The sequence below is a fragment of the Platichthys flesus genome, chromosome 11, assembly GCF_949316205.1.
Source record: "Platichthys flesus chromosome 11, fPlaFle2.1, whole genome shotgun sequence".
Lineage (NCBI taxonomy): Eukaryota > Metazoa > Chordata > Actinopteri > Pleuronectiformes > Pleuronectidae > Platichthys > Platichthys flesus.
Genome location: NC_084955.1, coordinates 1,124,454 through 1,142,628, shown reverse-complemented (window position 1 = coordinate 1,142,628; position 18,175 = coordinate 1,124,454). Strand labels below are relative to the sequence as shown.

Below are 18,175 nucleotides of genomic sequence, written 5' to 3'. Positions count from 1 at the left end.
CCCAGTGTAACAGTGTTCCTGTTTGTGTCCTCCCCAAGGGGGACGGTGTTCGTGAGCGTCTGTCAGAGCAGCAGTATCAGCGGCTGGTGGATTACGTGACAAGAGCCTCCCAGTTCCTCTCCCCCTCCACTGCCTCTCTCCTGCTGCAGCCGCCAGTGACACTGGCTGAGCCACTGCCCACTGTCACCAAGTCTTACCGCTACCTGGTGGATCCTGCCTTCACCAAGGTGTTTGTCAGCAAGTTCCACATGGTAAAGAATAAAGCCTTGCACATTGGATTTCACTGATACACATTCAGTCAGGGGCTTTCTGAAATTCTATATTAGATAAGACCTTTGGTTCAACTTAAATTCAGCCTTAAATATTTTTGGATACACACTACTTTGGCTCTGAAAAATGTATTTATGCAAACATAGCTGTTGAGTTAAAGTAACATTTTTGTAAATCAAAGTGACATAAGTTACAACATTCTTTTTTGCTCAGACATTTTGACTGTAGCCAACACTAAACAAGTATATGTGTCAAATTAAACCAAGGACTTGTTCAGTCGCTGTGAAACCTCTTCAGTGTTGCAGATAGAGACATCAATCTGTTTCCTTTCTATCTAAACTCTCTTGTTCACTCTACAAAATAAGGTCTTGGTGTTTACTGTCTCATGTACAAGTACAATATTATTTACATCTTGATGGAAGCTCAAGAATCCAGCTGTCAACCAAAATGTTTTTATAGATGTGACATAATTGTTAAACATTTTTGTTTGTAACCTTACATTGATGCCAACATGATATTGTGCACTTTTGAGTGTTAATTAAGTCTATTGTGTTCAATGTATATAAATGTATATTAATATAGAAAGTTTTATTAAAAATTATTCAACATATTATTAAGTGTGATTCTATTATTGAATGAACATAAATATTTGTGCCAGTATAGATTTCCATCAGACAATCATTAATTTTCAAACCCCAGCAGTTAAACGGAGGTTAAAGAGTCAGTGGGTGTTTGTTACACTAGCTTTGAAACATTCTTACATCATTGGTGAACCCAACCTCAGATTTCAAGTAGGAGATCAGTTTTCACTCATATGCTCCGATAACAGCCTCGGTCTGTGTCGGAGGCCATTCTTACACTTTGGTTTCATTGCTCACGCCTCCTGCAGTCAACATGAGAGGGACCCTTGTTTTGGAGGCAGAATGTTGTGTGAAGCCATTGAAGAAGCACCATTTACTTACTGTTATATCTATTACACTTTGTACTCTCTGCACTGGAGAAGCGGTGTGACCGTCTGTGGCTGAGCTGACTGTCTGCTGACCTGACGCTGCAGCAGGAGGAGTCTGCAGGGGAGACCGGAAGACACAAATCACTGGGTGTTAAGCAGCAGCTCATTCAGTCCCTGGAGAGACATACAAGTTTTTATTCATGCATCAGAGAATTTTGACCTTAAAAGACCTCCTGTACGAAGTGATGATCTCTATCTTTGATTCTAGGATTTCTCATCTGTAACTCCCTATTAAAACACAATTTGCACTTTGCTTCATTGGACTGGAACTATGTCCTGCGTTATGCCACGCTTCATTTACATGTTCATGCAATGTGGACTCCTAATAAGTCCTGCAGAGAACATTGACATTTAATGAACAGGCTGAAGTGACTGATTTGGCCAGATAATGAGACAATCCTGATGTGTGGGGAGGGGGTCGGTTTAACAAAGCTTTGACTTCCTTGTGTTGATTCATATCAGAGCCTTGGAAATAAAGCTTGAATCTTAGCATGGGAACAACAAACTGTCACTTCAGTGTTATGGTTTCCAGAATTCACCCTAACTACTTACTTTCCTAGAAGTTTGTGTGCATGTTCGTGTATCTCTGTGTGTGTATCTGTGTGTTTACCTGAGGCTGTGGCAAATGAAGCTTCCAGCTGACTCTTCCTCCTCAGCAGCACCTCCTCTCTATTCAGAGCTGCCACGTATTTGGAGTAGGACCAGGACAGCTGAGAAACAATCAAATCACATCTAATGATTGTAAAACGGTTCAGTTCAGATGGAGGATTGCGTTTCTCTGTTTGGAACTGAGGAAGCCTTGGTCAGACGACATGCTGTAATTCAGTTTATCTTAATTTTTTCAGATGTTTACCAAATTAAATCGTTTCATTTCCTTTGTTCACACAGACCCATCTTCAGCTACATCTTTACAATGTTTCCTAGAAATGAACATCAGACTGCTCCTCACCGGCTGAGTGGCCGACGACAGTGCTTTGCTCTGTGTCCTCCACTCCCTTCTTACACTTCTACTGCTTCTTCTCTCTGGTTCTTCTGTATCAGCTGGGTCACTGTCCATGTCTTCTGCTTCTTTAAAACTTGATTCTTGTGTCTTCCACTCTTCCTGTACAAAAAGATTTCAGGTTGAATAGAGTTTGTTTCTACCACAGATGTTAATATTGAATAAATACAACCACATTTTCTTCACCTAAGCTCTCCTCCTCTCATCCTCCTCCTCTTCCACTTTCCTCCTCTGTCTTCGCACTCTGGCTCTGTGTTTGACTCGTTTGTCCTGCAGTAGAGGAAGAAGATGCTCCTCTTCGACACTGCTGCACAGCTCTTGAAATTCGGGCCAAAACTTCAGCAATTCGCTGAACACTGACATCTACATAAACAGAACAGAGAGACCTCGTATTAAGCACACATAAAGGAACACACACAATGGCACACAATGACACAGACTGACACACACACACAACCTGTGCTTCTCTGAAGATGTAAGGGCCAAGCTCACGTCCTTTCTCCAGAATTTGCTGGGCCTGTTCAGGAGGGATATCTATCTGCAAGGGGGGGGTCATGGACGAGTGTATGAAACAGTTGATGATGATGGAGATCTTCTGCTGGATGGTGGCCTCATCGCTGTGAGAGTGACAAAGGTCCTTCATACAGGAGGAGAGGGGACAGGAGAAATTAAAGGTAGAATATTAATATTGCCACTGCTCCTATAATGATGTGTTAATCAGCTGATTTGAGGGTTGTGCAAAGTTAAAGAAAGCAGTTTTTAAATTGAAAATGAAAATAGGGGAGAAAAGAAAGATGAAAGAAATCAAAACGCCATGTGACAAAAACTTCAGATTAGAATTAGATCCAAACTGCAACAAGTACATTGCACCATTTATTTTTTTACCTTATACCTCTGGACCTCGAGCCAAAAGAGCATGTCATTCTCCAGGAAGTCTCCCTTCAGGGAAACAAATTGCTGGAACTGCGTACAAGTGACAGGGTTGAGTAGGATCTGTCGAAACAGGAGAATCTCTTTGGAGGAACTCATCCATGAGCTGCTGGCCTGCAGGGCACGAAACAGAGATTGTTAAAGAATTCATGCAAAAAATATTGTGTCAACATTATAACAAGTTCGAAAACATTGTAAATATCCTGCTTAAAAAGTGAAATGCTCATGTTTAATATCCCAGTTCTACTGTGGAGGCTGCATAGTTGCGTGGGAAACTTCAAAGACGTTTAAAGAAAGTTGGTTATGCTGATGCTTTAATCTTATTTATCCTGGATCCAATTTGGGTTACAGGGCCAAAATGGTATTTAACAAAGCAAGAGCTTGAAGCCAAGTCATGAACTAAATCCCACATGCTTTTTGGCCAGAGAACGCCTTTTTTCTCTCCTTTCAAAATATCCAGCTTCCCCAGAGGATTTCTTCTTACCTTCCAGGATTTTCTCCTTGATCCGCGTCGGTGGTGGACGTGCTGTGAGAGCCTGCCTGCTTCTTGATGCTACAATACGTAGACACACACACAGATAGGTCAAAAGTCAGAAGCTGAGTAAACTGAGATTAACAGGGACACTGAATACCTCTCAAACCTCTCTGATCTACACTGCACGCTGCTCTTTGGCGTTGTGAGTAACTGAAGCTCTTGATGATTTTTTTAAACCTTTAACCTTAACCCAGTCTTCAGTTCTTCTGACCTCCTCTTAAAAAGTTCTCTCTGCTGTCACGTCTGTCTCCCAACCTCCTCTGTCCTTGTCTTCACCTCTGCACCATCTTTTCCACACTGCCCCCTCCTCTCCTCCTCCTCCTCCTCCTCCTCCTGAGAGTAATGCTAAACTACGTCAACCAACAGGATGCGTGTGACAAAACAGGGCAACTTTGATAGCATAATGAGGCAGAGCAGCAGAATCTGCTGTGTTTGTGTTGACACTTGATGAGGCCACCTGAAAGTGCGACTGGATAGTGACAGAATGTAGTGGTTTCTCAAATAGCAGGGCTGCCTACGTGTGTCTAATTTCTTATCTCTGTTCACTCTCAGCAGCAGGGATCTAATACTTATATGCGACAGTAGCTGTGGCAACAGTATAGCCTTGTTTAACTTTGTAACACATTCATAATCATATGTGTTTGCATGCTAACATTTGCTAATTAGATAATGTTCAAATTAAAGTAGTTCATTTCTGACATGTTGTCGAAGGTTGATGGAAAGATTTTCTACAGATGATGCTGAAGATAAGGTCACAGCGATGTCAAAGAATTGAATTCAATAGATGTTTCAATAGATGTAAAAACATTTATAGCTAAACAATATGTATGTGTTTGGATCAAAAAATGATTATGATTAAAGCACCTAAAATGACTTTGTTCTGACACTAACAATTTGTAAATGTCATAATGTCGCAATATGGATAATAATCACTGTTATCCAGGGCAGCAATATCCAAATAGTTTCCTTTCAGCTGGCAGTCTTGTACACATTGAAAGTGGTAAGAGGTGGTTCTACCTGTGGTCTGTGTCTCTGTCGCTCTGTAAACTCTGCGGTGGACAAAAACTCAGGCAGCCATTTTTTCTCTATGTGATTCCTCATGATGTCCTGGATCTCTGCAACAACCCGGTTTGAGAGACACTTCAGCTTCAGACGCTCCAGCCCACCAGCCAGGTACAATATCTACGCACGCACACGCACACACACACAATGAAAAATAAACAGTAGAAATACATTCAAAGCCTCAGCAGGTGCAGATGTTGCATGTGTGGCCAGATGTGGGTGCCCTCCCTGCCACTGGGGGCGCTGTGCCTGCATGCGCCCTCCCCGTCAAGGGGGGCGCAGTCGGCCTCTATTTAAGGCAGCAGCCCACTCGTACTCGCGTCTCCCTGGCGCTGTTGTTTCGTTCCGGGACCTTGGTCGGCACACTTGACTTGTCACATTGCCGGACTGGCATTCAGCGTGGAGTCGCTCCACCAGGGAAGACGAGTGCGGTAGCGCGCGCCAGCGGGCTAATGCTACAGGACTAAGCGGCGGCTAACAAATCTCCCTCCCTCCGGGTTACGGAGACACCGCCTTGGCCTGACACGGTGGTTGAGGTCCTGCCCCCTCATCGTTGCCCTGCAGCCCCGTGTACACAGAACTGGAACCTGCTGTTCTGGCACCCCTTGAATTTGGGGTTCATCTACTGAAACTCTGGTTTATTATTGTTGATTTTAATATCACAGAAACTATTTCATGAATTGACCAGCTCCGTGTCCTTGTGAACCAACACCCTTGATCTATACTCCACGCTACGCCTTCACGGCACGTGGAGGGAACACGTCCAGGGGGACCTCCATATTTTATAGTTGCATTTAACTTAGTTTTATTGTGTTTGTATGTGTTATTTTGTTGTTTGTTTGTTCAAAAGTGTTTTAACCCTTGACTTGTTTTAATAGTATTTTTGTTGTGGTCAGGTGCTGTGGCCCGGAGGCGGCGACCCAATTCCTGGTGGAGGGAGTTTTCTTCCCAACCCGTTTTGTTTGGTGTGCTGTGTCACGGGTGGTTTGTTTTTTTAGTCCCTTCCCCTTTTTGTTTGGTTCTCGTCGCCGTGGTAAGTCACAGCCCTGTCCAGTTAGTTACTTATTTTAAACTCAAGTGTTAGGTTTGTTTTGTGTTTTGACGATGTGAATTTGTGTTTATTAAAGTTGATTTATTATTGATTTAAACACGTCTCATGCCCCAAGTGATTCCAACGAACCTGTGCTGTTGCACATATTATCAATAGTTTATTCCTGAGGTGAAATTCCTCAGGTGGCGTTGTGGGCAACCTTTCATTTACCGCTTTGCTACATTCTGGCATTGCTGGCAGGATTTCACATCTAAAGGGGCAGAGACGTGTTTTACTTTAAGGTCTGTAAATGTGTTTAACTATTTATTGATGGGCGTCCTCTCATAGTTTGAGTGTTGTGTATTCAGTGTTAAAGCCAGAACAGCAGTGTTTTAGTCCGAGTTCATTCCACGAGCCATTTTGTCAGGCCTCGGTGCAGCTTTACTTCATCATGGAGGAGGAGATGCAACAGCTTAGGGAGACCGTGTCACAGCTTAAGGCAGACAACAAACTACTTCGCCAGGCGCGTGCTGCATCTCTGTTGGACCCCGGTGAGGCTGTTTTCTTTCCCTCTGCTGCAGCAAGTCAGGCTCCAAACATAGCCGCCGCTGTCACAGAGCGACTGGTTGTGGTTCCTAGAGACCGTAAGTGTCCCATGTTCAATGGCAGGGCAGGCCTAGGAATAACTGAGTGGATAGAGGAGATACAGGCATGTGTGCGTGCTCGCCATCTTCTTGCTGCTGACCAGGCCCTTTTTATGTTTGATCATTTAGAGGGAGAGGCAAAGGAGGAAATTAAGTTTCGCCCTAGTGCAGAGCGGCGAGACCCAGTACAGGTTCTTGCTATATTAAAGGAGCTATATGGCTGTGCTCAGTCGTACGTCACATTACAACAGGCTTTCTTTTCTCGACGCCAACTCGAAGGAGAGACGTTGCAGGAGTTTTCCTTAGCTCTCATGGCCTTAATGGCACGGGTTAAGCAGTGTGCACCTGATGGGATGCCTAATTCTGATGTCCTCCTCAGGGATCAGTTTGTGGAGCATGTTCTCGATAGCTCCCTTCGCCGGGAACTCAAGCAACTGGTTAGACGCCAGCCTACTGGCACCTTGTTGGAGCTTCGTGGTGAGGCAATTAGGTGGGAGAGGGAAGGTCTTCCAGGGGGGGATAGGGGGCGTAGCTCCTCCTTGCCATCAGCTTATGGTCTTCAATATGGAGTGCAGGGTCGCTTTCAAACTGCCCCTCCTGTTACTTCATCGGGGCCAGGGTTGAGTGAGTTGATGGACCTTATGAAGCATCAACAGGAGCAGCTTAACCAGCTCACCCAGACCGTAGCCTCTCTACAGGCCCCCCGCTCCCAAGGTCAGACTTTTAATAGTGGTCCTTTAATCTGTAGAAGGTGCCAACAGCCTGGACATTTTGCTCGGGATTGTGAGGGTGAGCGGGCTCCATTTCGACGCCTTGCTAATTCAGCAGCTGGGTCGAACCCACGCCCCACCGCACCGTCCCATTTCACTAGGCGATCGGAAAACTGAAACCCACTGAGCTGCGGAGTCACAGCACAGTTGGGGAGCCCACAGACTCACAGGAAAGTGTAGGTGCTGACTTAATTTCTGCATGTCCAAACATTAATGTATTGATTGGAGGAGTCACTGCTTTATGCCTGGTGGACACTGGTTCCATGGTGTCCACCGTCACTGAAAGCTTCTTTCTGGAGCAGTTTGCACCTTGGGGCCACGAGCGCCTTCAGTCTTGTCACTGGCTACAGCTCCGAGCAGCGAACGGTTTAGCCATTCCATATATAGGCTATCTGGAGCTTGATGTGGAACTATGTGGCAAGGTGATGCCCCGTTGCGGGATTCTTGTTGTCAAAAACCCCTGTGGTTTTGCGTCTTCTGTCCCTGGTATTTTGGGAATGAACGTGATACGCAAATGCTATCGAGAGCTTTTCGGTGAATTTGGGCCTTCTCTTTTTGATTCACTTTCAGTGTCACAGGCACCTGCTCCTGTTATTGCGGCCTTGCAGCAGTGCCATCAGTCTGACGCCCAGACCCCAGGGGGCCACACTGGCATTGTGAGAGTCCGAGGCAAACAAGCGGTGCGTATACCTGGAGGAGTGATGAAACTAGTTGCTGGTACCTGTCCAGAACAGTTCACTAGACAAAGCGCTCTGTTTGAGCAACCTGAGTCAGGTTTACCAGCCGGGTTGCTAGTGTCACCCTGCCTTATTCAGGTTGTCCGGGGTACAGTGTATGTCCCAGTTGTCAACGTTGGGACAACTGAAATTCTCCTTTACCCACGGACTAGTTTGGGCGTTTTAAACGCTGCCCAGGTTGTCAGCCTGCCTCCAGGAGTAACTGAGGAGAGGTCAACGTTAGTAACTGTCTCTTCCCATACAGTTGCCCCCGCAGTGTCAGATAGGTTAGCCTCTTTTGAGAGTTCTTTGATTCACCAGCTCTGCTCGTTGTACGGGGTCACCAAATCCCGTACTACCCCATACCACCCTGCGGGTAACGGCCAATGCGAGCGGTTTAATAGAACTCTTCATAACCTTCTTCGTACCCTGCCAGTTTCACGAAAACGGGATTGGGCCTCCTGTCTCTCCCAGGTGCTGTTTTGTTATAACACCACACCTCATTCGGGCACTGGTGAGTCGCCGTTCCTTCTAATGTTTGGGCAGGAACCTCTGCTTCCTGTGGACTTCCTTTTGGGTCGAGTTCAAGACCCAGTACCTGGCGGGGTGCAGGACTGGGTGGTCGAACACCAAGCTCGACTCAGAGTTGCTTTCGAGGGTGCCCGTGAACGGTTGTTGGCTGCTGCTAGTAAAAGAAAATCGCGGCATGATCAGCAGGTCCGAGATCTACCTTTCACAGTAGGCCAATTAGTGTACCTGAGGGACCACGGTGTTAGAGGGCGACATAAAATCCATGACCTTTGGAATGCCCAGGTCCATCAGGTTGTGAAGGCTCCCTGCGGTGATGGAGCAGTGTACACAGTTACCCCTGTGAATGACCCGCAGAAGGTTAAACGCGTACATCGGGACATGGTCAAGGCCGTGGTCCCGCATGAGGTTGCAAATTCTCCATCTAACCTGCCCTCTCCGCCGTCCTTGGCCGTACGGGATGATGAGTCCTCTAATGCCGGAGACTTGTGGGTTTTGTTTCAGGAAACCCTTTGTCCACAGTCTGCGGTGGTTCCACGTACCAGGCATCTGGAAAGCCCTCCTGTCCTGATCCCATTGGAGAACACGCCCAGTATCTCAACACCTCTTGCTTATTTGCCTCCTTCCCTATCAGCTCCCTTAGGGTTCCTAGCCGAGCAGCTAGATCACGGTCAGTTGGCCCTGCGCCGATCTGCTCGGTCCACGGCAGGGCACCACTCAAATGTCCACCATCTTCCTTGCCCTGTTGACCTACAACCTCAGGAAAACAATATACCCCTAGGCCCGATGTCCAATGCTCAGTTGGCCATTTTTAGGCCTTGGTGTTAATTCTATTTTTCTGGCCATCGTCGGGCCGACGATGCAAAAAGGGGGGGATAAATGTGGCCAGATGTGGGTGCCCTCCCTGCCACTGGGGGCGCTGTGCCTGCATGGGCCCTCCCCGTCAAGGGGGGCGCTGTCGGCCTCTATTTAAGGCAGCAGCCCACTCGTACTCGCGTCTCCCTGGCGCTGTTGTTTCGTTCCGGGACCTTGGTCGGCACACTTGACTTGTCACATTGCCGGACTGGCATTCAGCGTGGAGTCGCTCCACCAGGGAAGACGAGTGCGGTAGCGCGCGCCAGCGGGCTAATGCTACAGGACTAAGCGGCGGCTAACAAATCTCCCTCCCTCCGGGTTACGGAGACACCGCCTTGGCCTGACACGGTGGTTGAGGTCCTGCCCCCTCATCGTTGCCCTGCAGCCCCGTGTACACAGAACTGGAACCTGCTGTTCTGGCACCCCTTGAATTTGGGGTTCATCTACTGAAACTCTGGTTTATTATTGTTGATTTTAATATCACAGAAACTATTTCATGAATTGACCAGCTCCGTGTCCTTGTGAACCAACACCCTTGATCTATACTCCACGCTACGCCTTCACGGCACGTGGAGGGAACACGTCCAGGGGGACCTCCATATTTTATAGTTGCATTTAACTTAGTTTTATTGTGTTTGTATGTGTTATTTTGTTGTTTGTTTGTTCAAAAGTGTTTTAACCCTTGACTTGTTTTAATAGTATTTTTGTTGTGGTCAGGTGCTGTGGCCCGGAGGCGGCGACCCAATTCCTGGTGGAGGGAGTTTTCTTCCCAACCCGTTTTGTTTGGTGTGCTGTGTCACGGGTGGTTTGTTTTTTTAGTCCCTTCCCCTTTTTGTTTGGTTCTCGTCGCCGTGGTAAGTCACAGCCCTGTCCAGTTAGTTACTTATTTTAAACTCAAGTGTTAGGTTTGTTTTGTGTTTTGACGATGTGAATTTGTGTTTATTAAAGTTGATTTATTATTGATTTAAACACGTCTCATGCCCCAAGTGATTCCAACGAACCTGTGCTGTTGCACATATTATCAATAGTTTATTCCTGAGGTGAAATTCCTCAGGTGGCGTTGTGGGCAACCTTTCATTTACCGCTTTGCTACACATGTGTGTTTGATGTGAATGTAAAGATTCCTATAAAACCACTCTAAGAACACATGAAAAATGTCCCCCCAGAAATGCGGCTGAAAACTGCTCTCCTCTCTTATTCCTGCTGTGCTCTCACAATGGCTGCGTTCTCTTCATCTTCCCTGTCTGCTTTCTGTCTTCATCATCGATCTGGCCATCTCTCCCTTTTTATATTTCATTTATATTTTCTCTCATCTCATTTGGCACGCACACAGGCATGCCTGCCTCACTCATATGCAGGCTCCAGAAATGAGAACCAGTCATGGCACTGGAGCAGGAGTCAGCAGATGAAAGGGGGCCAGTCTGCGACTGGATGAATGAGTGATTGAAGGAGTAAAGGGCCAAAGCAGTAAAGCTGTCAGTCTTTATATTGCTCATGCAGACGTAAACCAACACAAGATCAGCAGCAAGACCCCGTCACACAGAATTAGAAGCACTACAACTGGCATCTTCATTCAAATAAGCAGCTATAAGGATTATGATGCTATGAGACATTTTATGAGATGAGGATGACAAATGATAAAGGTACTGCAGCAGAGTTCAATCCATGTCAACAAGTACAGTGAATGTTTCCTTAGAGAACACAATTAAATCAGGCTTCATCATCGGGAGGAAGAGCAGGTCGTCCACCAATCAGTTCAACTCCAAGCTCCCCCAGTCTGCGTGTCAATGTGTTATTGGGCCAGGCACAGTTCCCCATTTTGCAATTACCGTATCATAGAGAAATCATAGAGTAGCTCAGCTAATTTGAAAACAGTACAAGGGAACTCCTGTACACGCCTGCTGTGATTGAGAGTGTGAAAACTAAGAAACAAGCTAGTCCAGCTTCAATCAAATGCAAACGACCAAGAGATAGCTCAGCTTGAGCTGTGACATTATGCATGGAGGGTAACAACTTCATGGGTAATAGAGTGCAAAGCATGAGCGAGCATGAGGCAAATAGCCCTGCACACAACAGTACACAGCAACAGAGAAAAACAGTTTTGGTTCAATATATAACTGTGACAAACTGGATTATGGCAGGCTGTCAGCCTAGATAATGAATGGAAAATGCTTGCCTGTTAGTGCAACTATCTGAAAACATGATTACTCTATATAATTATTGAATGAAGTTGAATAACATCATGCTTAAAATCAATTTAGTGTAGGCCTTAGGAAATGTTTTCCCTGTAACACACATGACATGACACTATTTGCTGGCATACGGTAACAAATACAGCTAAGCTGCTACCTTTAATGTCTTGAAAAAGAGAATAAGGTTTCCCTGCTACATGTCTTATCTAGTCCTCCTAACTTAATACACCATGCCCTCCTGAAGTAACCCTAGGATACAGAAACCCAATCTCAGACTATATATGTCAGTAGAGATTTAATCTTATTGTAACTGTTACTTTAGCGGATTGTCCTCTTCTTCCTGGGATCCAAAACACACTCCAGTAATTTCTCTTGTTTTAATTCTAACCATGTCGTCTTATCCCTGCCCCCCAATGACAGTGTGCTGTCAGGACTGTCATCGAGTGTGCAGGATGTCAGAGTGTGAGTGAGAGCCTCAGCAACTTCTGTTTATCACATGTGGACGCTGAGCCTCAGCTGGAGCTCACATCAAATGTTGGGATTGTCATGTCCTGGGTACCAAGTGTCTCTCAGCTCTCGGGATTGCTTTCCCAGAATGTTAACAATAATTCAAATCCTACACTCATAATACTGAACATATTGTGTTTCAAATTATGGAGGTGACGTACGTCATTCTGTTGTTCTGTGGAGGCAGGGCTTTCAGGGCCAAAGAAGTACTTCCTGTTGAGGTATTTGGTTCCAATGTGTGACGACCTCTCTTGCTTGACAGCCTTGTCTTTCTGAGGAGTCCTCCTGTACTGCTCCAAATCCAGCCAACATGTCAGATGAATACTGAGCGGACATACATTTAGAACACAATGTTAATTTTCACACAGCCTTCAGTGCATTGTACTATATACTTTATGCACATTTTACATTTTAAAGTATACTAATCTATATGTTTTGTGGGGGGATATTGTAAATCTGAATAATAGAAATATATGTGTCACACAGCTGACCTGGCATTCTGATTCTGAAGGAAAGACAGGAAGTGTCCAATCTCATGGTGCTGACGGAGTAAGGAACCCAGACGGTAACCTTGGTAATTTGGAGACACTCTGGACCAAGAGTCCAATGCTCTGGGGCCCTTTGAAAAGGAAGTAGAAGAAACAGTAGGAGAGAGAGAGGGCATGGACCTGGACTGCTGTACATGTAAGAGTACAGCAGGAGGAGGCAGAGAGCAAGTGACAGGGAGAAAAAAGAAGTGGTCAAAATAAAAATCATTAATCACACAATTCCACACATTCTAATGTCAAATGGGTCCTTTCAGCTATAGAACAGCTGTATGACACCAATGTAAATGGTCCACTCATGCCAAGTAAAAAAATGTCCTGAGGCAAAAGATTATCTTCATTGTTACAAAGCAAAGGCAAAAGGCAAAGAGGCCATTTTACATTCATGTTCATATGAGCTGTTCTATGTTCACATGAGTATGTTTATTTATGGTTAGCCTAGCACCATCATTCCATGAGTGTGTTGCTAACTCTACCTCTTTCAGTCGACGCTCTGACTCCTCATACACACTCTGGAGTTCCCTGTACTCCTCACTTTCAACCCTGTGCACCTCCTCCTGCACATGCACCTGCACACAAAGACATGGAGCCAGTTAGAGCTGCAATCAATAGCTGATTAATGAACATGTACTTCTGAAGGAAATCAACTGACTCAACTATTTGAATCATCAATTGATATTTAAAGTAATTTGTGAAGCAGAAATGCATAATATCGGTTTTCTAATATCGAAATGTTCCCCTCTCTTGGTTTTTCATCATAATACATAAGTTATTTTGCGGAGTTGGACGATAAGTGGGACAAAAAAGAACATAAAAAAAAATATATATATATATATATATTTATATATTTAAATAAATGCCCTCCATCCATGGAGCAAGAGGTGTTACTAAATGTTTTTTAATGACTGCTCATCAAAAAAAGCAAACACTAGGTACAGAGTGAATGAAAGTGTGGCTGTACCATAGCTACCTTCTTCAAGGACTCTTTGTCCCTGCTGAGCAGCAGTGTCCATGGCTGCAGCAAGATGTTCAGTGTATTCTCCTCCACCTCGTCAAACAGCTCCTCAAAAGCCGGCGTTAGTCGGTCGTACACCTTCCTTCTGACCTCCTCATCCACGCCAATGCTCCTCCTGGCAGAGGCTGACAGATATGTGGAGTATAGGAGCTGAGGAGAGGAGAGGACAGCACCACCACTTGCATCATCATTGTTCAGTGCTCACATACTCAATTCACTCACTAGCTCACTACTTTACACCACATCAATGTCAACCCTGTTGGCTGACATACCATGGAAAATTCATCCATACTTCCTTTCTCTGGTGGACTAAAGTTACCGAAGGAAAATAGATTTGACTGGGAGGTACTCTGGACCATACCACACCGGTCCAGCTGTAGCCACACAAAGCGGTTCTAGATGACTGGACTGGCGTAGACCTGGGCGAGATCGAACTCTCTTGTTTTCATGGGGTTTTAAATCTCTCTAAAGAGCAGTGGTGTATAAAGTACTTGAAAGCCATACTTGAGTGAAAGTACAGATATCTTACCTGAAAGTGACTCCGGTAATAGTTAAAGTCCCCCGTAAGATATTGACTTGAGTTGCGCTTCAATTTATAAGACTGGTGACAGTGTTCAAGCTAATATAACCGCAGCTCTCCATCACACTGTTTGTATTAGCAGATACCGACTTAATATCTTGTCGAAATTAGTGCGTGCGTGCGTGCGTGCGTGCTGACCTGTGCCTCCCTCTGTACTCTGTAGGGATCCAGACCCTCCTGGTAAAACATTTCCTGGTAGTGCTGTAGGTCGGTCCAGAAGTAAACTGAATTCTCCCACAGCTGAGATGAGACAAAGAAATCACAGTGTCTGACCATTCCAATTTGAACTGCTCTCCGCTGTGACTTAGAGATGTTATCTACTATCTTGGATGTAGAACAGTCATAGCTGAATAGTATGGTTCAAACAGAATTTATATGTTATTCCTGCATTAAAATCGAGGAGCTGTTGTTGTACCTGGTTTCCAGTTTGAACACAGAAGTGTGTGAAGAACAAGCCGGCGCGTGAGTCGACATAGAGAGCCTGTAACATGGTCTCCATTCTTCTGCTTCCCAGTAATTGACTTCTGCTACAATATGACTGAGGAAATATAAACAGTAAAGTATTTGGACAGTTCTTGTTCTTCAAGCTTTGACCTTTTAATTGAAAGTTTCCTTTGAGATTGAGGTAAGAAGAAATGTTGTGCTATCATTTATAATAAAAAAATCTTAAAACTAGGATCACAACTTGATAGATTATTTTCATCGTTGATTGAGCAGACAATGGTTTTTCAACAATTCATCAGTGGGTTGCTATTTTTTGTTTGATAAATTACTAACAGTATGCCATGAACTATGATGAACTTCGTTTCACAAAATGCTTACTACTTTAACCTTTCACTCATTCAGTCCTATCGAATCTATCTGCCCACTGTTCCTACCTGTGAATAGACAGTGGTGGGGGGTCGGGACAAGGATCTGTCAGGTGCGAGGAGAGGGAGGGTCAACAAGTCATGGTGAGGCTGTCTGCCTGACAGAGGCCTTCTCCCCCACTCTGTCCACAGCCTCGTATTGGAGCTGTCATCATGGTCCTCCTGAGCAGACTGAGACTTCCAGAACCGTGGAGCCCTGTGGGGAAGAAGAAGAAATGATCATGGTCTATATAAAGCACAGAACGTTGGTAGAACTACATGACAATATGTGCTTTAACCAGTTGATGAAGGAGATAACACACAGGGCATTTAAGGTAAAGGTCTCCTCATATACATATATGGGCAGACAGACAGGCAGATACACACAAACAGACTTTTATTAGGAAGCTAAACACAGTGAACCGTGACAGTCACCAGTAGTAGAGTAGCGCATCAATGAGGCAGGGCTGAACTGAACACAGTTTCTCTTCTGTCCAGCAGGTGGATGTGGTCAGTCCCAGTGTGGAGAGCAGGTCTGTGTTCAGACTACTGGGACTGCTGCTCAGCAGGTACCGGCCCTTCATCAGGACCAAGTGTCTGGAAAAAAGGGCGTTGGATCACATTTTATACTTTTTGTTTTCATTGTATTTTTTAAAGATAAACATTGTATTTATATGGGAGTTGCAGTAGCTATCTATAGTGTTATGATCTTTGCATCAAACCATGATCACAGTCATTGCAATCACGGTCTTCTGTTCAGTGAAAAAAGACCAGCTTGATGTTCACCTGTTCTTCCGCTCTGGCTGTACAGAATTCAGTTTTTCTATGTCCATCCAGAAATGAATCAGTTTCTCTCCAGGCGTTCCTTGCAAAAACTGCCTGAACTCATCCAAGCCAGGTCTGTTGTCCAGACAACAGTTAACATGGCAACCAATATCACAGACATTTCCTTGGTCTTTGTCCCAACTCCCCACCTCCCTATTCCTCTTATCCCATTCTGTCTTCTCCTCCACTGCATTCACCGTCTTGTCTTCTTGAACTTTCGCTTGGATCCCCTCGAGTGGCTCTCTGCCTCCGTTAGCTGAATGTTGGCAAACACATTCACACAATTTCTCCCCTTTGCTGGTGCAGTTTGTCTGCTCTGCTGACTTGTTGAAACAGTCAGAAATGTTTCCCTGGCTCTCATCAGTCATAACGCTCAGGGCATTGTAAAGTTCTTGTTTAACTATTTTGGCAGCCAGGTCCTCCAGCTGTGCCTCAACAGACTCAAAACTCTGACCCCTGGATTCTTTGAGATATTGCATCTCTGGGCTGAGGTACAGCTCTATTTGTGTGCTCTTGGGTTCCTGGGTTTTATTAAATTTAAGGTAAGAGGAGGAGGAACATGATGAGAACAAAGCAGGAAAGGTACATGGGTTCTCTGGCTCAGAACAGCTGGAGAAACATCTGGATGATTCCTTGCATTTTGTATTAATGTTTTCCTTCTGGTCAGAAGGTAGATACGTCAAGTTGTACTTTGTCATTGACCCTAAAAGGGAAGGGAAAAAAAGACATCATAGGAGTCTTTAGCTTCATGACTAGCAGAAAACTCTATATGTACAGATAGAAGGTAACAAGGTAAGTACTTTGTTTGGATGAAATGTTCTCTAGAGAATGTGAGCATGTAAAAGACTTTTGTGCATTGTTATTTTCTTTGTCAAAATGACCGGCACAGCACATTGGTGTGGCTGACAGAAGCATTCGACCTGGGCTGCTCCTCCTTGTCTGGATACAGATGTTTGGGTCCCACTGACACAACAACTTGGCCAGTCTGAAAAAAAACAAAACAAATTGAACTGATTCAATAATGTGACTGTTATTTCTCCTTCACTGCTTCCATTTGAAGGATACAGGTCAGCATGGGATACAGGGATGTGGCCATAAGGCCTCTCAATAGATGCATAGAGGATTAGATAAAGGATTAGATGGACGAAAAAAATTAGAGAAAAGTTCTTAAACAGAACTATAAGAATTATTTTAATCTAGGCAATGAGACCGTAGCAAAATATATCCATCAGGAGTCAGACACAGTCAGAGACTGACATATCTCAACATCAAGATAGTAAAAATATAGAGCAAGTTATGGTCAAACATCATTTAAACATTAAAATATTTAAAACAATGTACATTCCAGCAGGTAAAACTACATTTGTTCTGTATGTGTGGTGGGTGCATACACAAGCTGAAAGCATGTGGAGTACCTGTATTCAATGTAGCAATCACTCTGAAGAAAAAGTGGCAATCTTTCCTCCATGATCCACTGGATTCCTTGTTTTCTGTCCAGATACTGCCAAGGTCAGGGAAACACAGTCAACCTTAAAAAGCTACAGCATATGCCTCTGCTCGTCTTCTTCAAGCTATTAACTTTCACTTAAATTAATAACTGTCTGCTTACAGAGACAGTGAAGTGGTTGTCCAAAGGAGGAGTTCTGGTCAGCACTGAGGGGTCACCAGTCAGAAGCTGGGATTTGCTGTGGTTCAGAACGGTTATGATTCTTCTGGAGATAAACTCCGCTGCGCCGCTCACCAGCTCAAACAGATGCATCTCCTGGTTGTACAGCACAGCCTCAGGAAAAGACTGGGACAAGATGTTTAAGAAGGGTTTAAGTGTTATTGAAAATATCCTATAACACTACAATATATATTAAGTTATACATTACATTTATACTTTACCGGCAGACTTAAGAAATCATTGAAGAAGTGAGCTAATACATCATCAGTGGCCAGAGTGTGTACCTGTATAGAAAATAAACATTTAACTCTGAAAGAGGCAAAATATAATAATCTAAACTGATTGACAATCATGAGCTTCCGAACCGTTAATACTTATACTCACAAAATTGTCAGCATTAAGATGTGGTAACTCTTTGAAGAAAAGGTTAAAGTAAGTTAAACTAACATCTGTTCAAACATATTTAGTACATATAACTTATTAGTTTTCTTACCTGCTGAAACTAGTCCACACATGTTCACCAACTAACGAGATAGCAGCTAGTTCAAAATACAACTGCCTGAAAAGCAGTTTGAGACAGGTGCAGAAAGTCAGGTCGGGAAGCTACATAAGGCCTCACTGAGCCAGACAGCAACCTCAGTGTAATTA

At 44.5% G+C, this 18,175-nt stretch overlaps 2 protein-coding genes across 2 annotated transcripts in view; one reads left to right on the top strand and one right to left on the bottom strand.

Annotated features, from left to right (window-relative positions):
* The window catches only part of LOC133965264 (intermembrane lipid transfer protein VPS13B-like), a 304,206-nt gene extending 303,326 nt beyond the window's left edge, over positions 1 to 880 (top strand). The window contains 1 exon segment of the mRNA XM_062399726.1: positions 39 to 880. Within this exon segment, the coding sequence (XP_062255710.1) occupies positions 39 to 287 (249 nt within the window). The 3' untranslated portion in view covers positions 288 to 880.
* LOC133964681 (regulator of G-protein signaling 22) lies at positions 444 to 18,156 on the bottom strand. The gene is given in 23 exon segments (XM_062398907.1): positions 444 to 1,334; positions 1,890 to 1,989; positions 2,229 to 2,381; positions 2,466 to 2,642; positions 2,737 to 2,916; positions 3,165 to 3,323; positions 3,694 to 3,762; positions 4,762 to 4,926; positions 12,210 to 12,372; positions 12,540 to 12,724; positions 13,070 to 13,162; positions 13,564 to 13,758; positions 14,327 to 14,428; positions 14,604 to 14,726; positions 15,067 to 15,253; positions 15,472 to 15,633; positions 15,823 to 16,581; positions 16,637 to 16,846; positions 17,277 to 17,362; positions 17,471 to 17,653; positions 17,749 to 17,811; positions 17,912 to 17,940; positions 18,021 to 18,156. Coding segments are annotated over 23 exon segments (3,675 nt in total). The 5' UTR covers positions 18,043 to 18,156; the 3' UTR covers positions 444 to 1,224.
* Between the last annotated feature and the right edge of the window lie 19 nt (positions 18,157 to 18,175).